The sequence below is a fragment of the Artemia franciscana genome, chromosome 18, assembly GCF_032884065.1.
Source record: "Artemia franciscana chromosome 18, ASM3288406v1, whole genome shotgun sequence".
Taxonomy (NCBI): Eukaryota; Metazoa; Arthropoda; class Branchiopoda; order Anostraca; family Artemiidae; genus Artemia; species Artemia franciscana.
Window position 1 is genome coordinate 19,879,790 of NC_088880.1, and position 26,336 is coordinate 19,906,125.

The 26,336-nt window shown below is 35.9% G+C and overlaps 2 protein-coding genes across 6 annotated transcripts in view; both read right to left on the minus strand.

The window, feature by feature from the left end:
• The window catches only part of LOC136038720 (cytosolic carboxypeptidase 3-like), a 110,204-nt gene extending 83,868 nt beyond the window's left edge, over nucleotides 1–26,336 (minus strand). For 3 of the 5 annotated variants that reach the window (XM_065722053.1, XM_065722056.1, XM_065722050.1), the window contains exons 1-2: nucleotides 26,211–26,336; nucleotides 5,304–5,464 (exon numbers count right to left, since the gene is read on the minus strand). The gene's annotated coding sequence lies outside the window, so the exon portion shown is untranslated. The remainder of the gene's footprint in view (nucleotides 1–5,303; nucleotides 5,465–26,210) is intronic. The other 2 variants (XM_065722051.1, XM_065722054.1) reach the window with 2 other exon arrangements.
• LOC136038723 (uncharacterized) lies at nucleotides 6,026–19,296 on the minus strand. Its single transcript, XM_065722061.1, has 2 exons — nucleotides 19,146–19,296; nucleotides 6,026–8,008 (listed from the first exon to the last, which is right to left on the minus strand). The coding sequence occupies exon 2, from the start codon at nucleotides 8,000–8,002 to the stop codon at nucleotides 7,070–7,072; it is 933 nt and encodes a 310-aa protein (XP_065578133.1). The 5' UTR covers nucleotides 8,003–8,008; nucleotides 19,146–19,296; the 3' UTR covers nucleotides 6,026–7,069.

Here is a 26,336-nt window from a genome sequence, read left to right on the forward strand (position 1 = left end):
TCACCTCGTGAAACTGATTTTGTTCATGATTAAATAAAAAAAACTAATTTTTTTAGCTGAAAGTAAGGAGCGACATTAAAACTTAAAACGAACAGAAATTACTCCGTATATGAAATGATTTGTCCCCTCCGCAATCCCTCGCTCTTTACGCTAAAACTTAATTGTTTTAAAAAGTAGAATTGTGGCAAAGAGTCAAACTTCAGCGTAAAGAGCGAGGGATTGCGGAGTGGACAAATCATTTCATATACGGAGTAATTTCTGTTCGTTTTAAGTTTTAATGTCGCTCCTTACTTTCAGCTAAAAAAATTAGTTTTTTTTATTTAATTTCTGAATGTTTTTGAATTAATGCATGTTTGGTTTTGGCTCTCCGCACATAAATTAATTAAAATGAAATTTGTATATTTATTCTTTTTTTGGCTAAATGGCTTTCTCTTAGATTTGATCAGACTATTTTGAGAAATAAGGGGTGGAGAAGGAGGCCTAGTTGCCCTCCAATTTTTCGGTTACTTAAAAAGGTAACTAGAACTTTTAATTTTTAACGAACGTTTTTATTAGTAAGAAATATAGGTAACTTGAGAATTAACTTACGTAACAAACTTTCATAACCTTATTTATTTATTATGTATACGAGTGGGTTTGTACCCTCGTTAATACCTCGCTCTTTACACTAAATCGTAAGTTTTGTCCCAATTCTTTAAGAATGACCCCTGAATCAGAAAGGCCGTAGAATAAATAGTTGAAATTACTAAAAATACTTTAGCATAAAGAGTAAGGTATTTATCTCCTCCTAAATACCTCGCTCTTTATGCTAAAGTAGTTTTAGAATCCCTCATATACGTAATAATCTCTGTTCGTTTTAAGTTTCAATGCTACTTCTTCCTTTCATTTGAAAAAAAAACGTTTTCATGTTTATTTTCATTGTTTTCTTATAGTAATGCTAGAGAATCCTGCGCCTTTGTCATTTAATTTTTCTTCCCCCATGACAGATTCCTCCAAGGAAAGATCCTCCAAAATAGCCCCCTCTCCTCAGCCCCACCCCTAAACAAAATAAAATCCCCCTGAAAACGTCTGTACACTTCCCAATAACCATTACTATATGTAAACACTGGTCAAAGTTTGTAACTTGTAGCCCCTCCCCCAGCGATTGTGGGGGAGTAAGTCATCCCCAAAGACATAGTTATTATGGTTTTCGACTATGCTGAACAAAATGGCTATCTCAAAATTTTGATCCGTTGACTTTGGGAAACAAATGAGCGTGGGAGGGGGCCTAGATGCCCTCCAATTTTTTTGGTCACTTAAAAAGGGCACTAGAACTTTTCATTTCCGTTAAAATGAGCCCTCTTGCGAGATTCTAGGACCATTTGGTCGATACGATGACCCCTGGGAAAAAAAAACAAAAACAAAAAAAAACAAATAAACACGCACCCGTGATTTGTCTTCTGGCAAAAAATGCAAAATTCCACATTTTTGTAGATAGGAGCTTGAAACTTCTACAGTAGGGTTCTCTGATACGCTGAATCTGATGGTGTCATTTACGTTAAGATCCTACGACTTTTAAGGGGTGTTTCCCCCTATTTTCCTAAATAAGTCAAATTTTCTCAGGCTCGTAACTTTTGATGGGTAAGACTAAACTTGATGAAACTTATATATTTAAAATCAGCATTAAAATGCGATTCTTTTGATGTAGCTTTTGATATCAAAATTCAATTTTTTAGAGTTTTGGTTACTATTGAGCCGGGTTGCTCCTTACTACAGTTCGTTACCACGAACTGTTTGAAACTTGTTACGTGTTGATTTTTGTTCGTGGACCTTGTTGCATGTTGATTTTTCTCTTCGTGAAATTTGTACACTGATTCTTTTCCTCGTGAAACTGATTTTTGTTCATTTGTGGCATGCTGATTTTTGTTCGTGGAACTTGTTGTCTGCTGAATTTTTTCGTGAAACTTGTTGCACATTTATTTTTCTCTGCGTGAAACTTGTACATGTATTTTTGTTCCCGTGAAACTGATTTTGTTCATGGAATTTGCATTAGGTTAGGTTTGGAGGACTGTGCCAAGCGTGACAGAACCAAGACATGGTAGATTAGGTTAAGTTAGATTAGATGCCGCGGCATCTCATTACGTAACACCAACGTCTGAAATTGCATCACACCCCCTAAGCACCGTCATTACATAACATCCCACGTGTGCGCTGTCATTACGCAAAGCCCAGGTGTAACCCCACCATTAAGCAACACTCACGTGTAAGTTTGTGTCACATTTCCTGTATGCATCGTCATTATGTAGCACCCCGTGTGTGGGGTGCCATTACGCGACATTTCACGTGTGCGCCGCCATTACGCAACACCAACGTATTCACCGACATTACATAACACCCACGTGTGCACTGTCATTATGAAACACCCACTTGTGCGTAATCCTCAGTTAAAAGCGGGGATTTCCCACACGGGCCCCTGAAGTCAAGCATGTCACGCGAGCTTGCTGAACTCACAATAAATCCATTAAACGCAAGATTACATCATCCTTCACGTAGAGAAATCCTCCCTAGTCTATATATATAAAAATAAGTTGTCTGTGTGTCAAGTGACGTCACTGTCCGCATATGAGGTGTGAATTATTCCATCACATACCAATTCAAAAACGAATGTATTCAAGCCGAAGTAGCTCAGTCATATAACTACCTGTGTTGGCGCAGTGGGTTTGACCTTAGCGTGGTAATACGGGACCCAGAGATCGAACCATGCTGCAGGAATGCACTACAGGGCCACCGCAGGGACCGTAGTAGTCAAGAAGCGTCGTTAATCCGATACAAATACAAATACAGTAGCTTCTAGGTCCGAGAGGTTCCAGGTTCGAGCCTTGGCTTTAGCATTAATACAAAAGAAGAAAAAAAACTAAAAAAGATAAAAACTACAAAAAAACTAAAAAGAAAATACAAAAAAAACTAAAAAAGCTAAAAAACTAAAAAAACTAAAAAAAGGGTAAAAAACTAAAAACTAAAAGAGTAAAAAAAACTAAAAAAAAATAATAAAAGGTAAAAACTACAAAAAAACTAAAAAGAAAAAACTAAAAACTAATAAAAAACTAAAAAAAACTAAAAATTGAAAAAGAAAAAAAAAACTAAAAAAAGGAAAAAAACTGACAAATAAAGGAGAAAAAGAAAACTAAAAAATAAAAATAAAAATAAAAAAAAAACTAAAAAAGGTAAATGTATTCAAGCCGAAGTAGCTGAGTTGGTAAAGCGTTATGTTCCAGGTTCTAGGTCCGAGAGTTTCCAGGTTCGAGCCTTGGCTTTAGCATTAATACAAAAGAAGAAAAAAAAAACTAAAAAAGAAAAAAATTTAAAAAAAATAAAAAAACAGGTAAAAACTACTAAAAAAACTAAAAAAGCTAAAAAACTAAAAAAAAACTAAAGAAAAGGTAAAAAACTAAAAACTAAAAAAGAAAAAAACTAAAAAATCTAAAAAAAGGGTAAAAACAGCAAAAAAACTAAAAACTAATAAAAAAACTAAAAACTGAAAAAGAAAAAAAACTAAAAAAAGGAAAAAAAACAAAAATAAAGGAGAAAAAGAAAACTAAAAAAAAAAAAAACTATAAAAGGTAAAAACCAAAAAAGAACTAAAAAGGAAAAAAACGAAAAATTTATCTCATCATATACCAATTCAAAAACGAATGTATATACAGACCGGGACACAGGGAATATAAATGACGACCGGGACAATCAAAGAGAAATTACAGACTGGGACACCGGGAAACAAATGACGACTGGGACGTGTGTGTCGACTGACGTCATGTTTGTGTGTCGACTGACGTCATGTTTGTCGACTATAAATGACGACTGGGACACAGGGACACAACTACAACGGGGACACCGGGGGGCACAGGGGGATATATAAATGACGATGGGGATACAGGGAATGTTTGATTAGCAATCACCATCAATAATGCTCAAGGGCAATCATTAGAATAATGAGGTATAGATCTGAATACGGATTGTTTTCCCCATGGACAATTATATGTTGCATGTTCAAGAGTCGGTAAACCTGACAATCTATTTATATGTACAGACAATGGGACAACAAAGAATGTTGTATATTCGCAAGTTTTACGTAGTTAAAAACATATATATATATACATATATATATATATATATATATATGTATATATATATATATATATATATATATATATATATATATATATATATATATATATATATATATATATATCACAGGTTGGACACAACTACAATGGCGCGTAACTAATATGGCGCGTAACGCTCGCGGGGGGCTTGGGGGGTTGGGGGGAGAAGCGCCACCCCAACAGCTAGTACGTAATAGATACCTCTTAGAAAACATTCCCTATGATGAAACAGACAGGTGTACTATACACGCACGCTATTGCGTCAGACCCAGGTGTGCGTAATAGCGAATTGAGGGGCTAGTGGCTCCATTTTTACACACACACACACCCGATGGCTGCGCTTAAAAGCAGAGACGCCTTACTACTCTGGGTACACATATTTATGTCCCCAAAGTTAAACTTCAAAATTTTTTTAGCTCCATAACCGGAACCACGGGGCTTGAGTCAAATGTTGAAGAGGAATTGGACAAAAAAAAAAAAAAAATACATATGTGCCTCCAGGTCGTCGAAACAATGTATCTGCAATATCTCATAAACGGGTTAGGGTATTAAGATCAAGCTTTCGAGGCAAAACCCTACAGCTGATTATGAAAACCTACATAAAATGTTACTTGCACCTATTTGTCTCGCGTCATCCCTGGTTTTCATTAAGCCGAAGATCAAACAGTCATCTTTGTCAAAATAGAATAATCTACTATGAACACAAATCACTCACTGCAGCACCAAGCTGTCAGAGGCCAGCACAGCTACGCAAGCTCCTTCCGAGGAGAGTGTGTAGGTGTTTTCAGCAGCTATCCAAGAATCAAATTCGGAATTGTAATGCAACTAGAAAACTAAGAAGTGTCTCTCACCTCTTCGCGTTCAGGTTATTACTATTCTTTCAATTTGAATTCTAACTAGAACTAGAATTGCTACCCCAAACAAGAGTTTTATCTTCATCGTTGGATTTTTTTGTTCTGCTGGAGTCCCAGTGGCGCTAGTACTCTCAACTCCCTGTAATGCTCCTGGCAAAGCACTACAGATTTTCTCCCATTCAACTAACTATTTTCCTTCACCTGGCACTTTAAAAAAATATATAGGTCTAAAATCCATTTTTGGGGCAGTAACAGCAGCATTGCACTATTATTGCCAATATTCATGGGCAACACAAATAAAACACACCAATACTTGCTAGAATCAGGACACAAGCTAGATGGCAGCTCCCCTGGCGCGAGGTCGGCTTGAATTCTACATTAATCAATCGTAAGTCTGTGGGCTGACTGTTTCCAGTAGGGCTGAAAACCCCTATGCCTCCCAGAGGCCAGAATATAATTTGTTCTTTACTGAAAAAAAAAAGATTTTAAATTTAGCGAAGTTTTAGCACTACTCATGTTATTTTCTGCTCGTTTTGAGTTTGACTCGGTTATTTTCTGTTCGTTATGGGTTTCATTTATTTATCGATGCTGACTTGGGGGTAGTTTTATGCTTGGTAGATTATTTGATTTTATTTTTGCTCATTCTTGGTTTAATGGAGTTCTTTCCTTTTCTTTGAAAAACTTATTTTGAGAAAAAATCTTTTTTATTAATCCGTGAATTAAAAGACCCTGCCTTACTTGCAAATTATCTATAAGTTGCTAACAAAATAAGGCAGATCACAAGTAGGTACATTTACTGTTCCATTATAATAGTGGTCATGGGAATTCAGGCGAATCAAGCAGTGTTACATTTTCGACAGTTAGAGCACGTGGGAAGTTCTTCCATTAAACATTGAGATGTTTTTTGGTAATTAGGAATGATTATGAAGTGCATTAGTAGGTTTCAGACTTTGATAAAACCTTGGCTGGCTAAATTATTATCAGGTTTATATTAGCCTAAGCTCTACAATAGAAAATTAATTAAAGATCTTTTTATATCACTTCATCTTTCAAAATTTATTCAGTAATTCATACAGTGACTGGATAGCAATGAGAAAAAATATTTTGTACTAGATACATTCCAAACATTAGACAATTACACAGCAAGAAGCTTTGAAGTTACAAACAGGTTCTCAAAAAAGTCATTATGCCCAGATGAAAAATTATGAATTCATAATCTCAATTGAGTGTACAAATTCATAACATTTCCACTGAATGGTAGGTGCAAACCTCAATAAGACGCATCAAACACTTCTCACAGCTTATCATTTCAGTTTAGGTACTTCTGAAGCACCAGATGCGAAGATGACATTATACAAGAAGTATTATCTTTTAAAAAAACAGCAGTAGAAAAGTACATTCAGTTGCATGAAATCTCAAATCACTTTGCGTCTATGAACATCAGCTTTTGCGGGATAGGGCGGGGGAACAGAGTCATTCTAAAATGATATTGAAGCAGCTAATCCCCTGCAAAAGCTAGCTTTTAAAAACTTAAATAGGCTATGAACATTTACTTTCAGATTAATTCTGATTCGAGTCACATTTAGTTAACTGGGCTTGTCACCGATTAGCATTAAGAAAAATGATCAGCAACAAATCCCTGACAAATGAAAGCTTGCTGTCCAGAATTTCATCAAAAACTCGCATTTGGCTGGAGCTATAAAATATGACAGACACTTAGCCATCTGATTAGAACTGATTTCTCAAATTATTTGGATAAAACTAAAATTAATACATCAGTCAGGTTGAATTTCCAGGTGAAGGGACGGGAGCTGACCATCCTCAGTTCCAGGAGCAGTTTTTACTATCATTGGAACAAAATTTCAGAGAAAAAAGAATAGATACTCTGTACAAAGAAACCCTAAACCTCAGCATAGAGAAAAAAAGGTCATGGAAATTCTAGCCAGTCTCACCGAAATTTTATATCCACCAATGTTAAAGCCGAAATAAAGAACACAAGCATTGAGAATTGTTTTGACCTTTCACTAAGTAAAACACAGGACTTCCTTGTCTGAGAATAAAAAAAGGTTCAAATCAGGCATCACATTCAATCCATTTTCCATCAGTTTCAGTTTTAAAACAAAGCCTTTCCTTTCCTTTAAATGGATCTATCTTCTTCTTAATACAATCTTTAACAAATCCATACATTTCTCTTAACTCTGTTATGAAACAATCACTTTCAGCTTCTGGTGATGTTGAGAAAATACTAAGAGCATATTCATCATCAATCACTTCTAGCAATTTAAATTTTGCAGGTAGGGTGATTTTGAACATAGGCAAAACTACACATCCATTCTTCGAATTATAAATGGCTTTTAAACCGAATGAGCTGTAGAGCCATATATGCCGCAAAATGGGAACTGGCCCTCGTTGATCCTTGTTGATCTGGCAACGTAGCACCTTTTTAGCATCAATATCAACCAAAACTCCAGTAACTTTTGGAAGATGATAAAAACTTTGCTCTCTTGAATTGAATAAACCACAACATATTAGCTTCAAATTAAATCTTGTCTTATGTTTAGCGAAATAATGTAAAAGAAAATTCAAAAGATCAAAGGAAACACCACTGTTGTCGTCATAGCCACCAACAAGATATAAATCTACTTTAGATGCTTCAGTAGCATTGGCATCAGTTAAGAATCTAGAAACCATTAATTCAAGGGCGTTGTAATCTTGAATTCCAGTATGAGCAAGAAGAACTGTTTCTGCAAAAAAAAGTATAATCATATGACAGGTAGTACTTTCAGATGTTCCTATGCACTTTATGCTTGAATCTTTTGAACTAACTATGCAATATTCTTCTTGCATTACGTACAGGAATCTAGGTTCATATACTTCACTGGGAACAGAATCACTGAATGCACTCGATGAAAAGTATAGGGGCAAAGAACAGTCCCTTTCTCCTTTCTCTGTAACATCCTTAAAAATCTTCTGATACTCCACAGGGGCATCACTAACAAGAAGCATTTGTACCTGAAAAATGCTAAATAGTAAGTTGAAGGCTATCTACAAGGGAAAGCATACTTTGATGCCAAGGGTTGGTTGTTACTTTCTCATCAAATTTTAAACTAACACAATGATGACGACAAGAAAGAGTTTTAAACTTTTAATGCTGAAGCAGACAGGTGCTTTTGAGAACATGTAAATTATTACGAAGGCAGTATTAACACTTTCCAATATCAACAAATTGCTGCTGAGAGGAAATTAAAAACTGGGGGAGGGGGAAATATGTAGATAAAAATCCATGTTAGTACACAGTAAAGTGTCATACAATTAGCAAGTGTTGAATTCAAAGCATTAGATAGAATACATTCGAATTAGGTAAGTCTAATTTGTTTATACATCTTTAAATCCTACTCCACACGTTAAGTAACAAAAGAGATCACACGGCAGTTATATCTACCATTTTAAGGTACAGGACAGTAAGTTTGCCGTGAAGAGGAACAAAATACTATCAAGTGTAAGTTTTGAGATGGTCAACCGATTTAAAACTATCAAAAATCTAATTATATACCCTCCTAGTTTGAGAATCCATAATGCCACATAGTAAGACAGATAAGTTCTTTAGCATTAATGAAAAATCACAAGCTCCGAATGGCCAAATCAACCTTTTCAAGCCAAACAAAGACACACAGAAAAACTTAAAACACCAGCCACAATAATACATAAGGTAATGTTGATAGACAAAGAAAGATTCGAGCAAAACATAAATAGAAAAAAGATTAAAAAACATCGAAAATGGCATAAAAGCTACAAACAGGAACAGTCGTACTAAAAATAAAAGCAAGAAAGGACAAAAAGAAAGCAAAAATAAAGCATATAAAAATAATATCAGATGAAACTGAAATGGGAAAAATATGCTGAGCTGTAAGTTTGTTGTTATGTGGGAGACCAATTCAAACCCCAAAGTAAAGAATAATAAGGGCTAAAAAAAATTACAGGTTTAAGAGTAAAATAGAGCAAACAGATTCTGAAGAGGTGGTGTGTCTTGGGGAAAATATTTTTGGTGAAAAGGTCCAGTGCTGCATTGCCGAGGCAACGCTATTATTTAGCGTTGTCTATATTTATATCTTTAAATGTCATTTTTCTTCCCAGGGCCACTTCATATGGAAGGAGTGGTCTTGCAAACTTTTAAGGGGTTCATTCAATTGGGAATCGGATGTGCAAGTACCTCTTTTAAGAAAAATTAAATAAAAAAACTAAGTTTTTTTAACTGAAAGTAAGGAGCGACATTAAAACTTAAAACGAACAGAAATTACTTCGTATATGAAAGGGGCTGCTTCCTCATCGACGCCCCGCTCTTTACGCTAAAGTTTGACTCTTTCTCTCAATTCTTCTTTTTAAACAGTAAAAAACTTTTACTTTTATTTTATTTTCCTTTCCGTTTTATTTTCCTTTATAAGAGTCAAAAGAGCTTGGGGGGCAATAAGCCGCCCCCCCCCCACGCACCCTTTTTAAGCCAAATGCTTTGAATGAAAATTTTGTGTTAGCATTTTTTCAAAATAGTCCAAAAGTCATACAACTATGCTTCTTAGTTTGACACCCCCCCCCCATACGCTGAGACAAAGGCTGTAAGTTATGGAAGTTACTTATTGTTAACATATAAAGTTTCTGTAAAAGGGGTGGTCGTGAAAAGTTTGCAGAGGGCAATTGATTTTCAATTGAAAATCCAATATTCGAGTGCCTTTTTTAAGAGTCAAAAGCAATCTTGGAGGGTAACCAGCCTTCCTCCTACACCTTCTTTTCCCCAAATATACCCAATCAAAATTTTGAGACAGCCATTTTGTCTAAAACAGACCAAAGGGAAAATAACAAGCCTCCAGGGTTGACATACCTCTCCACAGCACCAGGAGCAAGGGCTGTAAGTTATACAAGTTACCAACTGTTAACATATAAGGTGTTTATGGAAGAAGTGGTTGTATCAAATTTGGAGGCAGCTCATTCAATTTGAATTTGAAAGTTTTAGTCCCTTTAAAGAGTTTATAGTGATCAAAAGGCAAGCATCCCCCCACCCTTTTTCTTGAATACAACCCACCAAAATTTTGGGATGGCCATTTTGTTTACAATAGTACAAGGATCACAAATAACTCTGCTTCTGTAAGTTGGAAAATCCTCGTCAAACCTGCGCAGCAAGGACTGTAAGTTACACAAGCTGTCTATTGCTAATGTATAAAGTTTGCGTGGAATGGATGGTTGCATTAAGTATGGAGGAGGCTAATTCAATTTGAGACCGAGAGTCCTAGTTACTTTTGAGATTCAAAACAGATCACAGTGCAGCCACCACCACAGCAAGCCCTTTTACCGAAATACATCAAATCAAAATTTTGAGATCGCCAATTTGTTTAAAATAGTCAAAAATTCAAATAACTATGCTTCTGGAGTTGACCCTCCCCCAGCCTCTGGAGCAAGGACTGTATGTTATGAAAGTTTCTTATTATTAACATATAAGGTTTTATGGAAGGAGCAGTCAATAAACTTTGGAGGAGGTTCATTCGAGTAGAAATACAGTTTCACTGTATCTCTCTTTTGTACAGTCTCTTTTTAAAAGTCAAAAGTGGTTTGGGTAGCCAGCCACCCACCCCCCAGAACTTTTCCCTTAAACGCATCTCAAAATTTTGAGATAGTAATATTGTTCATAATAGTTCAAAGGTCAAACAACTGTGCCTCCAGGGTGACACCTCCCCTACCCCGTCTCTGGGGCAAGGGCTATAAGTTATGCAAGTTGCCAATTGTTAACATATAAGCATCTTTATTGGAAAGATGCCATCTTTGATCCTGGGTCTCTAAAGAGGTTAGAGCATTAATGGGAAACTTTAGAAAAAATGCTGAGAGGGATGCTGAACACAAACAAAGTACACTATGTTCTTGCACCTCTTGAAAAAAGGAATATCAACAATACCTAAAGGACGACTGAGGGCTTTAAGTTGAAACTTTCAAGGCGTATTGAGGAGATGTTGAAGAGATATTAAAGGACAACCAGCTCTCTCCCCTCCTTGCACTTTTGAGGCACCCCTCTGCTCAACACTGATAAAAAAAATTTGAATTGTTGCTCAGTTCGAACCAGTCAAAAGCTTATTTGCAGGATTTATCATTAGGGATAGAGAAAATATTTTCAGCAAAAAAAAAATTAAACTTTGAATCCAAAAGCTGAAAACCACAGCATTTAGCTAAAATTTTGAAGAATGCTGAGGAGTATGTTATGCTTAATCAAAAGGCAAAATGTGCATCCAGTATATCAAAAGGGAGAACATACAATGTTTTAAGAACACCTGAGGGTATTAAGCTGAAACTTTTAGGACATGTTGAAAGGGATTTCGAAATGTGATTTGAGAGCCACCATTCTTATCCCATGCTCTTTTTAGTTGCCCTCTCTCCGAAAGCATTCAATCAAAACTTTGAAATATACATCTTGTTTAAAATAGTTAAAGATCAAGCAACTATGTTTATGGGGTGACATAACCTCCCACAGCTTTGGAGAAGGATGCTGAACACAATAAAACACGCTATGTATGTGCTTGTTGTCAGAAGGATGTATAATGAATATCTACCAAACCAATAAGGGTAATAAGTTGAAAATCTCAAAGTATATTCAGGGGTTTGTTGAAGATCTAGAGGGGGTTAAGCAGCTTCCTCGCTCTTTTTAGATGCTCCCTTGCCTCATCACTAATCAAAATTTTTAAAAAGTAATTTTGTGCAAAACAGTCAAAAGGTCTCGTAACAATGCCTCTGGGGATGCAATACCCCTACAACCCCAAGGGAAGGATTCAAAAATAAGAAATTCGCAGTTTATTACATACTGGATTTATCATTAGAAAAAGGCGGGGGGGGGGGTGATTCTAGGTGTGTTTGAAAATGCTAAGAGTAAGGGAATGTTAAGTAAATCTATACATATTATATGCATCTCGCATATCAAATAGCGGTATTTGCAGTATCGCAGGAGCAGGTGAGGGTATTAGGTTTAAACTTTTAGGGGATGTTGAAGAGGATGTTGAAAACTGATAACAGGACAACATATCCCCTCCCTTCCCTTTTTAGCTGCCCTCCCTCCAGTGCTTCCACTTTTTGATTTCCATTTTCCCTATTTTCATATCAAATTTCCCTAAAATTCCCCGTGTTCAGCTCTGATTTCTCCCTATTTTTCTCCCTAGAAAAAAGGGGTATTTTGCAGAGAAATTACATAGAAATTTGCTTAGAATTCCATAGAAATTACACGAAAAGCACAGTGCAGCATGTAACTGTTATTCTTTACCTGAGAACACGATATACATAACATCTTTTACACTAACGAGAATACACAAAACAGTTCAAATAAATATCATCTCTAAAACTTCATTGCATGTAGCATTTGCCTTTGTCTTTAAACCAGTCACAGCGTATGGTATGCTGACTCTTGATGTAGTTTCATCTTCATTTTTATACCAGTAAAAGACTTGAACAGGTTGGACTAGGATGACGCTCTCGAGACTATTTGGAATGGCTGTTTTGATCAATTTCAGGAGACATTGCTGCACACTGTACATTCCAAAAAGGTAACGAGAAGATATGCGGATATGCATTTCTGCAATTCCGGATACTTGGTTTCGCCATTGCAAGTGTTCAGATCAAGTATCTTCATCCAGTACTGCTCAACTGACAGGTCTTCAACTTGGGCATCTCCCGAATGAAGCTCAGTGACATCAGTCATTGCCTGTGATTTTCATTATTTGCCCATTTTCTAAAGGCAAAACTTCTACGTCAGAACATGGATATCTTGCAAACAGTGGCTTTCGAGATTCTGGCTTCAAATTTCTTGTATTCCTTGATTCAACAAAACCCAAGATGTCATAAATTTCATCTTCAAACTTAAAATGGTCTTAAATCTACTTGATTAGGACTTTATCGTATTTTTGACAAGACTGGTAAAAGAGATTAGTATTATCACTTGGCTGTTGAACATTTTCGAGTTCTGACACTGAATCGATTGCATCTATTCTTACATCTCTCTGGTTTAAAAAGACAGGTACTAACTCGAAAAGTAAGAATCCAGTTCGGTAAAAGAACCGACACTGCTAATATAGTCCAGTTTTTTGAAGTTATACACAATATCATTCACAAGTTTTTTGGTACGTTCCTTTAGGAAGTGAAGAAGTGAAAGTTCAGATTGAAAAACTTAATTGAATTCGTTGGAAGGACTGAAAACTGATTTTATAGCACCAAAGAAAATTTTGTCGCAAATTGTTTGTAGCTCTCTGCTTACCCAAAGTGAATTTCTTTGGAATTACTGCCTACAGTCAGAAGTTTTACAATGCAACCACTGCCAGAATTCGTCTCGATTTCATTTCTTGGTTTTATATGCTGTTGGCCAGTTCATCCATGGTCATCTCTGATTCCCCACAGTATACATACTTCAAACAGAACTTACCGTATGGTACATAAGTCTTTTTCTTTGACTTGTTTGACACTCTTTTCTCTATCCAATAGCTAAACATGGGTAGCTGGAGCCACTTGTCAACATACTTCTCGTATGTTTTCTGCTGGAAATTCTGCCGCGAACCCTGCTTTTTCTGGGTGAAGTCACCAGGAGGTGAACTTGAGAAGCATCATCACCTTAATCATCCAGTCGCCTTTCAAGGCCGTACTTGCTAGAAAAAAGTCTTCCAGCTGCCGTAAATACCTTACGTACTTGCTTCTGCTATGAGAGCTTGAGAGCTTGAGTCCTGGTCTGTAGTTTGGTAAGTGAACTGGTTTTTGCTCCCTTGGTTTTTGAGTTGAGCAATGGAGAGTACCATTTTGCGTCTGGACAAAATATCAGCGAGAGTTAGTTATCAGTTAAGTCCAAAACTGTATTTTCGTGGTTTAAATCATGTTTTCTTACTTCCTAATTAAATTTGAGGTCTTAAGAATTCTTTAAAACTGTTATAGTCACAAAATTAATTAAAACATCCATTCTTTTGAATGACAGAATTGCCTTTTCTATGTCTATTTTACTCCTAAAGAGGTTAGATGTGCTCTAACTAGATTGTTCCATTACAGAAGGGAATTTATAACACTGGAAGGAAATTTTAACATTGAGAAATTATATGACCTTTAGCCTGTTGACATTAGCTCATTCAGGAACACTAGATTTTTCTATCTTCTAAAAGATGCCAGATTTTCATTTAATGTGAAAATAGCCTATGTCAAAATGAACTGTCAAAAGTCAAGGGAGATTATGATCTTGATCTCTCTCCTCCAAAAATTGCCAGAGTTTCATTTAATTTGGTGATAATTCAAAATTACATCATCATTAAGTAAAGTGATACTATAATTTCAATCTCGCTTGACCTAAGTATGGTTAAATCTTGAATTACCGTCATATGACATGAATCACTGACATCTTTATGAGGATAGAGATCAAACCTTAATCCCCCTTGACTTGGAGGCAATTCATTTTGAATTACCACCATGCTAAATGAAACTCTGGAACTTTCTGTAAGATAGAAAAGATCTTGTGTTCCTGACTACCTAAGGTCACCTCCCTGTATCCTGCCTGTGTCAATGTTTGCTTTGCAACAGATGTCAAATGCAACACATACTGATGTTGGTCTTGTTCAAAATAGTCCAAGAGTCAAATAACAATATCTCTAGAAAGTCTCCAAAAAGGCTAAAAATATTATGGTAGAATTTTTAGAAAATGTTGAGGTGGATCTCAAAGAAAGTCAAAGCACATTATATGCAGGAGGGTTGTCAAAAGGATAAGACAGCAATGTGTAAGAACAGCAAAGGGTATTAAGTTGAAACTTTAAAGGCATATTGATATAGATGTTGAAAAACAAAACAAAGGGTCATCATCCCCTCTTGCCCTTTTAGAATGTTCGCCTTAATTCTGATAGATATCTTAAAAAGCCATTTTATTAGAAATAGTCAAAAAGTCTAATAGCTATGCTTCTGGGGATTCCATGCCCCCATAGCCCACAGGGCAAGGAATGGAAATTATGCAATTTTTCCATTTTTTAGATGCATGTTTTATCTCTTAACAAGAGCTAAGAGCTCATATGGCACTTGTGACGAGGCAAGAAGAGCTAAGAGCCAAGAGATCATATGGTAGGAGCTCTAACAAAATTCTGTGAATCAATAGATTGATTTAAAAAGGAAAATAAGAGGCTTAATGCCGGTCAGGATTTTAAATAAGAGCTCTGAGTCACGATGTCCTTCTAAATATCAAAATTCACTAAGATCCAATCACCCACTCGTAAGTTATAAATACCTAATTTTCTCTAATTTTTCCTCTCCCTTTACCCCCTGAGACGGTCGAATCTGGGAAAACGACTTTATCAAGTCATATTGTGCAGCTCCCTGACACGCCTACCAATTTTCATCGTCCTAGCACGTCCAGAAGCACCAAACTCGCCGAATCACTGAACCCCTCCCCCCAACTCCCCCAAAGAGAGTGAATCAAGTGAGGTTCTGTAAATCACTTATCAAGGACATTTGCTTATTCTATCCACCAAGCTTCATCCCGATTCCTCCACTCCAAGTGTTTTCCAAAATTTCCCCCTCCAACTCCCCCCAATATCAAAAGATCTGGTCGGGATTTGAAATAAGAGCTCTAAGACATGAATTCCTTCTAAAAATCACATTACATTAAGATCCGATCACGTATTCGTAAGATAAAAATACCCCATTTTCACGTTTTCCAAGAATTCCGGTTTCCCCCTCCAACTCCCCCCAATGTCAAAGGATCTGGTCGGAATTTGAAATTAGAGTTTTAAAGCATAAGATCCTTCTAAATATCAAATTTCATTAAGATCTGGTCACCCTTTCACAAGTTACAAATACCTCAATTTTCAAAATTCCCCCCCCCCCTAACTCAACCAAAGAGAGCAGATCCGGTCCGGTTATGTCAGTCACGTATCTTAGACAGGTTTCTATTCTTCCCATCCAGTTTCCTCCTGATCTCACCGCTTTAAGTATTTTCTAAGATTCCCGGTACCCCCCAACTTCCCCCCCCCCCAATTACGCTTGATCCGGTTGAGATTTAAAATAAGAGATTTGAGTTACGAGGTCCTTCTAAATATAAAGTTTCATGAAGATCCGATCACTCCTTCGTAAGTTAAAAATACGTCATTTTTTCTTATTTTTCAGAATTAACCCCCCCCCCCCGAATAGAGCGGATCCATTCCAATTATGTAAATCACGTATCTAGGATTTCTGCCTATTTTTCCCACCACATTTCATCCCGATCCCTCCAATCTAAGCATTCTCCATGATTTTAGGTTCCCCCACCCAAACTCCCCCCAATATCACCAGATCCGGTCGGGATTTAAAATAAGACCTTTGAGACACGATATCCTTCTAAATATCAAATTTCATTGGGATCCGATCAAACCGTTCGTAAGTTAAAAATACCTCATTTTTTCTAATTTTTCAGAATTAACCCCCCCCCCTCCCAACCACCCCAAAGAGAGCGGATCCGTTCCGGTTATGTCAATCATGTATCTAGGACTTGTGCTTTTTTTCCCACCAAGCTTCATCCCGATCCCTCCACTCTAAGTGTTTTCCAAGTTTTAGGTTTCTCCCTCCCAACTCCCCCCCCCCCCAATGTCACCAGATCCGGTCGGGATTTAAAATAAGAGCTCTGAGACACGATATCCTTCTAAATATCAAATTTCACTGAGATCCGATCACCCGTTCGTAAGTTAAAAATACCTCATTTTTTCTAATTTTTCAGAATTTAACCCCCCCCCCCCCAACTACCCCAAAGAGAGCGAATCCGTTCTGGTTATGTCAATCATGTATCTAGGACTTGTGTTTATTTTTCCCACCAAGTTTCGTCCCAATCCCTCCACTAAAAGTGTATTCCAAGTTTTAGGTTTCCCCCTCCCAACCCCCCCCCCCATGTTACCAGATCCGGTCGGGATTTAAAATAAGAGCTCTGAGACACGATATCCTTCTAAATATCAAATTTCATTGAGATCTGATCACCCGTTCGTGAGTTAAAAATACCTCATTTTTTCTAATTTTTCAGAATTACCCCCCTCCCCCAACTACCCCAAAGAGAGCAGATCCGTTCCGGTTATGTTAATCATGTATCTAGGACTTGTGATTTTTCTCCCATCAAGTTTCATCCCGATCCCTCCACTCTAAGTATTTTCCAAGATTTTAGGTTTCCCCCTCCCAACTCCCCCCAATGTCACTAGATCCGGTCGGGATTTAAAATAACAGCTTTGAGACATGATATCCTTCCTAACATCAACTTTCATTAAGATCTGATCAACCGTTCGTAAGTTAAAAATACTTCAATTTTTAAATTTTTTTCCAAATCATCAGCTAAATCAAAAGAATGTATCTGTATCCAAGTTAGCAATAAGGTGCATCAGCATTATTTAGGAATCATTAAGGGCATTAACTTAAAACTTTCAGGGCCACTACCAATACTGCTGCTACTGTGGCTGCAAATAAGACTTGTTGGGACTGCAAATGTGACTGTGACTGCTTGGAACTGTTACTTATCTAGTTGTGACTACTTTCAGGGAACGTTGAGCTTTGAAACTTCAATGTTGAAAAGATACCACTCTGATATTTTGAAACTTTGACAAAACTTTCATGTTAAAATGGGGAATGTAGAAAAACTTCAAACTTTGGCAATCAAAAACAAACAATAATAATTAATAAAAGAAACTTTCTCAAAAAGAAGTTTTCCAAAGAAAATTAAAAAGCCCTATTAATTTTAAGACCAATAGAAACAAATTTCTAGATTAATTCAAACTCAAAATGAACAGAAGTTAAATAAACAATCATAGTAAACCAACATATCATATATACTAATATCAATGAATTAATAGATCATAAAATGAGTAAAACTTAAGCTGAATATTCAAATGAAAATTAAAACATACAAAAATCACTACAATTAAGAGTTTGGCAACTGCCCCCTCTCCCATCCCTTAACTGTTAAAGTGTAAATCCTACTGCATTATTTGTGCTTTACTAAAAACAAATTATACTAAAAATATTTTCTTTTGCACTTTCAACACTGAAAATAAAAAATACAGTGAAATAAAATATTGCTGAGCTTTCATTAATCAATATCATTACATATAAAATATTCAGTTTCATTTTATTAGTTCTTTCCAAGGAATGTTCAAGACATGCATAGTTTTCAATTTCTTTCAAATTTGGTTCATAAAGGGTTGTGAGCCAGTGAATGCAGAGATAAACAATCTTCATAGACTTTTACACCCCAACTGTAATTACCCATTGGATTTGTTTTAAAGTTGTAAAAAAGTCATTTGGCTCTTTCAACTAAAAAGGCTGCTGATTGATTTTTTTTTTTTCGTCTTTGACCATGTTTGCTGATAGTTACAAGGTTATAAACTTATCCTAAAGATTTTGAGCTAGACCCAGCCTTTAATCTTAATGAAATAAAAGTAGCATAACTAGATTTCTTATTTTATTCTCTTCCTAAATATTATACTTATGTTTGTGGCAATGTATCCCAGCCCCTTTATGATTCCATATATAACCCTGGAATATGGGCTATACAAAACTAAGCAACTAAACAGAAAACACTAAAGTAATTGTATTCTTACTTTAATATGCACCTACAACATATTTCTATTAATCAGACTAGGCTATTCAGGGGGAGATAGGCTGCATTATAACAAAAAAATAGCAGCAAGATACCTGGAAAAATTATAAAACAAAGAATTTAAGGGTTCTGTTTTTACTAACATGTTTCCTTCTTTGAACCCACTAATATCCCCTGTTGCCATAATTTAATTTCAAACTGCCCTCATTTTCACCTTGAAGAAATATAGATTAATAGGTAAGCTAAATACAAATAACAAAATACTAGTTAGTCAGAGAAAGTCATTTCTCACAAAGTGTTAAGAATGGAACGAGTAGAATCTGAAGCCAAAATTTTACAGCAAGCTGGAATCATAAGAGTCAAGCATAATCCTAGGTTTAAGAAAAAAAAAATCAGAAAAGCTGAAGTTTATCAAACCATATAGAGCCATTTCAGCCAAAAATCAATTTTCCAAAAAAAGGAAATCCAATTCCAGGGTTTTAAAGACCAGTTCAATTTGTTAAAAACTGGCACAATGAGTACCCATACCTAGAGTATAGTGTAAAGAATGATTTAACCTACTTCTTTGCCTGTTTGTTGTTTCCAACTGGACCTGGCTGCAAAGACAGAAGCGAAGATTCTTCACTCATAACAGGAGCTGAAAACTGGCACCAAGGCTGAAATGCTCGTCACTCACTTAAAATCAAATGGTCACAAATCTTCTGTGGGTAGTCTTATTTGTTTATAGAGAGAGATAAATCTTTGCCATACTTAGTTAACAAGAAGAAGTTAATGAAAGATATAGTTAGAAAAAGAAAGGGAGAGAAGGCATTTCATTATACACAAGTTGCTAGATGTTGCCATCACTCTATGTAAACAAGGGCTGGTATTTTGTGGGAAGAATCATGATGGGGAAAAATCCCACTAAGCTAGCTAATCTTCTTTCAAGACACAACATCAAAATGGACCATCAAATGAAAAACCACATGAATCCAAATGTCACCAGTTATCTGCCAGATAGTAGCCAAAATAAATTAATTGTAATTATTTGAACAGAGCAAGTTCAAAAATCATAGCAGAAGTTAATGAACCTGACTTCTTTGCAGGCAGAACACCTACTACCACCCATGAAGAGTGTTTAGCTATTTAGTATATAGTGTATTTAGTGAATTTTCACTAAATACACTATTTAGTGTATAGTGTATTTAGTGAAATTTAGTGAAGTATTTGGTGTATAGCACATTGATAGAGAGTGAGCCATTAAAGAGAGTTCATTTGTCATTTTAGACTCTGAGTCAAAGAAATGAGTTGATATAGCAGAAGAAATTCCACAAGTCTTGCAGAAGGATCATATCAAATAAGAAAAACTGGATTTCAGTGCTACGATTCTGTAAGAAATATTCATTACCTAAGATGTCTAGTCCACAAAGGGAACATCATTGTTCTTTTTGCAGAGTTTTGCAAAAGTGCTGGAAGTATCATTGAGTTTGCTAAGTTGCTTTCTCTAGTGAAAAAAAAATAGACAAGGGTTACCTTTAGTTTCAAGAGCATTCACTTTTGCTAAAAAGAACTATTGCAGTGAAATGGTCCAAAGGTGAACAAATATTTAGCAAGATGAAAATTAAATAAAACATAAAAAACAGATTTAAAACATTAAAACAGATTTAGGTCAACTATGAGAAACAATCAACTTTGACCATCTCATACTCATGATGTCAGAAAAAGACCTAGTGGAAAACATTGACCTTGCCATACTTGTAAAAAAGTAGAAAGTTGAAAAGCCACACAGCCTTAAAGTTTAGCTTATTTTCTTTGTCTTTATTGTTCTTTTATACTTGAGTTTTCTCTACAATATATGACAATTTTCTGTAACTAATCAACATTATTTTAACACCAAAAATTCAAAGTAACAAATATAGAGTGTCATAAGCACCTACTGAAATTAGTCAGCACAGTTCAGATGCCCTCCTCCAAGGTAAAAGGCTGGTGATGCCTCTGTATAGGAGTGGGGGTTAAGTACATTTCCAATACAAATGAATGTTACATTTGGATTCAGGATGCAGTTCTGACTATAGAGGTAAGTTTCTTTCTTAGCTGCCTGAATAATCAAATAGTATAAACATATACCCAATTTTATTGATATTGTTTTCCCTTATATAGTTTCTACAACCAAATTTCCAAATTATGTATTTGTTTGTCAAGTCACATTCACCTGCAGGAATTTTTCACAAGAAGGCACAATAATAACAAAAACAGTTTTGTCCTAGTTGTCTCTACCTATTTGATACATCTCTTAGATTGACATTACTGTAAATATGGAGAAAAGGACTAGTGATATATACTTATTGCATAATTAATTTATTATGAATAAATCTTATCCAAGATTCTTACATGCCCCAATTAGTAGACTTAATTTTTGTACTTATGAGTTATAGCGCCTGTGTTAAGTTCTTCATCCAAGTAGAACCTTTTTCTCTGACTAATCCTACTGATACATCACAAAATATGATGAAATATAATACTTGAGAGACAAATTTGGGCTATATATTTATACATTAGGGGGTGGGTTAAAGTGTAGTGGGTCTGCATGCAAAATATGTTAGGTGCAATTATTCTGCATTTTAAGAAGCAAGAATTGTTTTCCAACTTTACACTGTCCAAATACTTTACCCCCATCTCCCCAAATATGCAAATATATAGTCCAAATTAGATATTTCTCATCTGTTCTGTCATTTGTCTTTGTTTATCTCATGTTAAACTGAAAGAAACTAACAAAAAAATGGTTCTATAGTGTGTCAATGGATGAAGAACTTAACAAAGGCACTTTAACATATAAGTTCCCAATTTTTAGTTAACTTCCAAGAATGTTGATCTTTTAACTAAAATCAAGTTGCCATCAAGCCAATTACCAATGGGAGACAAAGCCAAGACAAGTAGTCTGAGTGAGAGGCAAATCTGATATAAGTCTTTTCAGGATTGTACAAAAAATGGTGTCAGTTTCACTTGTTGTTAAATATTGTCTATCATTTATCCATCCATCCTAGAATAGAACTAAGGTAGGCTAGATCGCCATAGAACTAAGGGATGATTGAAATTTTTGGTTTGGCTTATGATGGACATTGTTAATTAGACTTGTATACAAAAGGTGGTATTCCTCAATAGCATTCTTTGAATAGCAATCAGAATTCACTTTTGTAATTTAACCATAAGCAGCCCTTGAAAACGACAGGCATCAAGCTTCTGAGATAAATGTGTTGAAACCTGGAATCCTTGTGTCTTGCACTATGTTTCTTGATGGTAACAAGAGAATAAAAGGGAACCAAAGAGGGATAAACAAACAAGCCCATGTGTTATTTTGAAATTAGAATTGTGGATTATTGCCTCAAATTGTGAGCCAAAGACATTTTACCAAGCCTAATGTATTATTTTTCTGTTTAACAGACCCTAAAGTGTTATATTATAGTTACTTACCTTAGTGTTTCATCCTGTTTATGTGTTTTCTAACTGGTGAAATATCAGTTTAGTTCCCTTGGGCCCCAGTGCATTCCTGCAGCATGATTCGATATGTTGCCATTATAATTTTCTTTTTGGTGAATTTGAAAATCCAGCCAAAAAGTTGGCAGCCTAGTGTTGATTCAATGACAAAACAAGCAGAAGAGGGTTGGTCACCTGCTGCAAGTGCTGGTGTACATTCTGGGAGTAAATGCAGGGATCAGGTGACCAGGGACCAGCAGTTCCCTTGCTGAGTTAGCTCTGAAGGTAGCAACCTGCTTATTGCAGAGAACTGAAAACTGAAAAATTCTCAAAAAAGTTAGGGCTAGCAAGAAACAGGTGCATTATAGCCCAGTAAAAAAAAACGGGACAAGTGTTTGTCTTGTGTGGTTAATTTAAGCAAGGATTCAAGTGCTTTGAATTGTAATGATTGTGATTGCTGGCTATGTATTGAATGTCTTGAGCTCTCAGAACCAGAATAATCTTACTAACAAAAATGACTTGTTGTATGGGTTGTGAGTGAAAATGTCCAATGTGCAAGGGAAACACCCAAGTGAGCAATGTTAATGCCTCTGTGATTGTGCCAGTTGTGGATGCATCTATTAAGAACTCTCTTAGTGGTTTTGAGAATGCAGTAAAGACCCAGGACGTTAAAATTAAGGAGGCAGTTAAGGACTCTTTTGCTAGCTTTAAACATGAACTTAAAGCAGAAATTGACATTCAGTCTCAGGCAATAGAAGACAGGATTCATACTCTTGAGTAATCCTCAGGAATGGCAAAGGACAATAGCACCTTGAAAGACTAAGTGACTGTCAGAGTAGCTTCATTAAGAGAAGCTTTAGATGAACAGTTCAAAAATCACATAAAGGTAATGATTGCCACGGATTATGAAAGACAAAAAAGAAAACTGAACATAGCGGTCTTCAGAGTTCCTTTGCAAGCTGATGATGCTCAATTTATAAATAATTATTTGGCTAGTGATTCCAGAATCCCTGATGTTACCGTCCAGAATGTTTGCAGACTAGGGAATGTAACAACTACGCCAGGACCCCATACACAACATCCTATCCCAATTGTCTTCTCAGTGGCTAATTTCAAAATAAACAAGCAAATCCTTCAAAAACCTTTTGAAAGAAAGGGTACCATTCAATTTAGAAATGACAAGTTAAAGCATGATTGCAAAAAATGATAAAAATGTTATAAAGAACTGCATAAGAGAAGATTGAATGAGGAAGTGGACATGGTAATTAGAGGAGATAAGATTGTATCAAAAAACTTCCAAACCCTTTTGATGCATCAGTCACCATTGCAGGGAATGTCATGGAATCATAGACATATCTGGTACTCCTTTAAGACTTGTAAATAGTCCTACAAGTAGTGTTTTCATTTTTGATAGTACTAGTGAAGTTGGCTCTACAAAGTATACAGAAACTGAATTATATATTAGTGCTAGAATGGATAACAGAAATTATGAAAACATTTTGGATACCTTTCTTTTAAATCATGTGATTCTGAATCAAGCAAAGCTAATGATGACAATACTATTATTGAGAGACTTGTGGTACTATATAGTAATGTAGACTGTATTACTGCAAAGATGAATGAAATTAAGTTGGTGATGTCAACAAGGCATGAAGTAAATATTTTTGCCTTTGTGTAGGTGAAACCAAAACATACTGCATTTGCTCTTACTGATATACAGATTCAAATGCCTGTGTTTGAGCTACTCACCAATTTGTCAAAGCCAAATAGTAGAGGAACAGCAGTGTATGTCAAATCTCCACTCCAGGTAAGAGCTCTTACAGTAAATCCAGATTACAAACCTTGGGTTGATCAAATATGGATAACAATTCTGAAGTAAAGTCTTCCTGTTGTCATAGGCTGTTTTTATAGAAGTCCAAGCTCCCCTTGTCAGAGAAGTTTCCCTCTACCAAATGCATATTCTACTAATAATGTGATGAAGCAATGTTGTAAGAATGCTCTTATTGTCAGAGATTTTAATTTACCAGAACTACAGTGGATTGATGGGTTTGCTGTCACAGAAGGGGTTGAAAACCATAATGACCCACTTCTAGAAAGCCTTCATGAACATTTGCTATATCAAGCAATTGATTTTCTGACCAGGCATAGAAATGGGCAGAACCCAACTCAATTAGACCTTGTGTTTATTAATGACCACAAGATGCTTATTAGTGTCAATTCAGAGCCACTATTTAGAACAAGTGACCATGTTGCAATTACTTGTAGGCTTAAGTTGTACCAACAAAAGAATAATTGGATTAACCATGTGTACACAAATTACAGCCAGATCAGACAAGAGTTGGCATGCCAAGATTGTTCATTCATTGATGTTAAGAGTATGGAGGAGGCTTGGCTTGAAATGAAAATGGTCTTAAATAAAGCAACAGAAAAACATACAGTAATTTCCTGGAAAAGAAGACCTAAAACCCTAACATTTATCACTCATGATGTTGAGCAAGCTGTGCATAAAAAGAAGTATTGGAGCATATACAAAAGTAACCCTCCCCATGAGAATTATGAGAAATTTATACAAACCCAAAACAAAGTTAGGTATCTCATGAGAAAACTTATGACAAAATATGAAGGGGAATTGGAATTTGATTCAAAATCTAGCCCTAAGAGATTTTGGGAACTAATTGTGAATGGCAATAAAGTTAGTACCCCAAAAGATATAGCAGCTGAATTGAGTAGTCAATTTAAGTCAGTGTTCATGCTTCCAGGCAATGCCCCCTTACCAAAAGCACCAGAATATTCTATTGAGGAACCTATAGAAAAGATAACTGTAGTTGCCTCTGAAGAGGAGAATTGACTGAAGCTGCTTAATCCTAACAAATCCATTGGCTCTGATGGAGTTCACCCACAAGTATTGAAAGAAGCTCATGCAGAAATAAAGTAGCCCTTTCCCTTATGAACATGCTTCAGAAGTCTCTTGATGCTAAGCAGAATCCTCAGGAATGGAAGAATGCTAATGTTACACAAAGTCAAACTTTGTGTAATACACAAAGTATTACTCAGTCAAAATAAAACCAGTCTTTATACTGATGACTCTAAACTCATTAGACCTGTTGATACACCCAATAAAAGAGCCTCTACATAGGTTAATCTATGGATGCTTTCCCAGTGGGCAACTTTGTGGAGGCTTGAATTCAGTGTAAATAAATGTCAAACAATCTACTTTGGAAAGAAAAACAGGAAACGCCCCTATTGCATGATAAGGATGGATGGATCATGACAGATCATTGTCTCATCTGAAGCAGAGAGAGACATGGGGGTCATAGTTGATAAAAAATTAAAATTCACCATACACACACATACAGCTGAAGCAAGACAGCTATGCCCCCAAATTCTGGCAAATGACAGATTTTAATCTGGCACACTGTCAGCCCTTGGTACTATAAAAAGAACAATCACTAGTAGGTCATATAATGGTGATGACTAAATTATATAAGGCATTGGTCAGGCCTAATTTGGAGTTTGGCATGTGTGTTACTAGCCCTCTCCACAAAGGTGACCAGCAGAAGTTGGAATCCATTCAGAGACAGGCTATAAAAGCAATTGACAGATGCAAACATTTAAATTACTCATCCTGTCTGAAGAGAATGGAATTCCCTACCTTGTCTACAGACATAATAGGGGTGGTATTACTGTGGTGCTTAAGCTCTTGAATTGTATTTCTCCATTAAATAGGCTATTTCAACTAGACCAATTTACCAGAATTAAGGGGCATTGTTGGAAACTATACCAGAAGAAAGCTGCCAATAGACTACACAATAACTTCTTCACTAACAGTGACCCCACCCCTGTGGTAGTGCACTCCACCCCTTTATTGTCCCATATATAGGCTAGCCCTGATATGGGAAAAACAAAACTAAACAACTAAACAGAAAACACTAGCATAATTATATTCTTACTTTAATATAGGCCTGCAATATGTTTATATGAATCAGATTAGAATTTCAGAAGGAGATAGGACGCATTGTAGGCTAATAAACACAAATGCAATATGATATGCTGCTTGGAAATATTATAAAACAAGGAATTTAAGGGCTCTGCTTTTACTAACAAGATTCCTTTTTTGAAGCCACGACTATCTCCTGTTACCTTAATTTAATTTCAAACTACTACTGTTTTTACCTTGAAGAGATATAGATTAATAGGCTATAAAAATTGCAATTCCTGCTAAATCAATATTCCTCAATTACAGCAATTTGAATTTCACTTTTTGTGTTTGTTCACTACTGTCACGATCGGCTGGAAAAA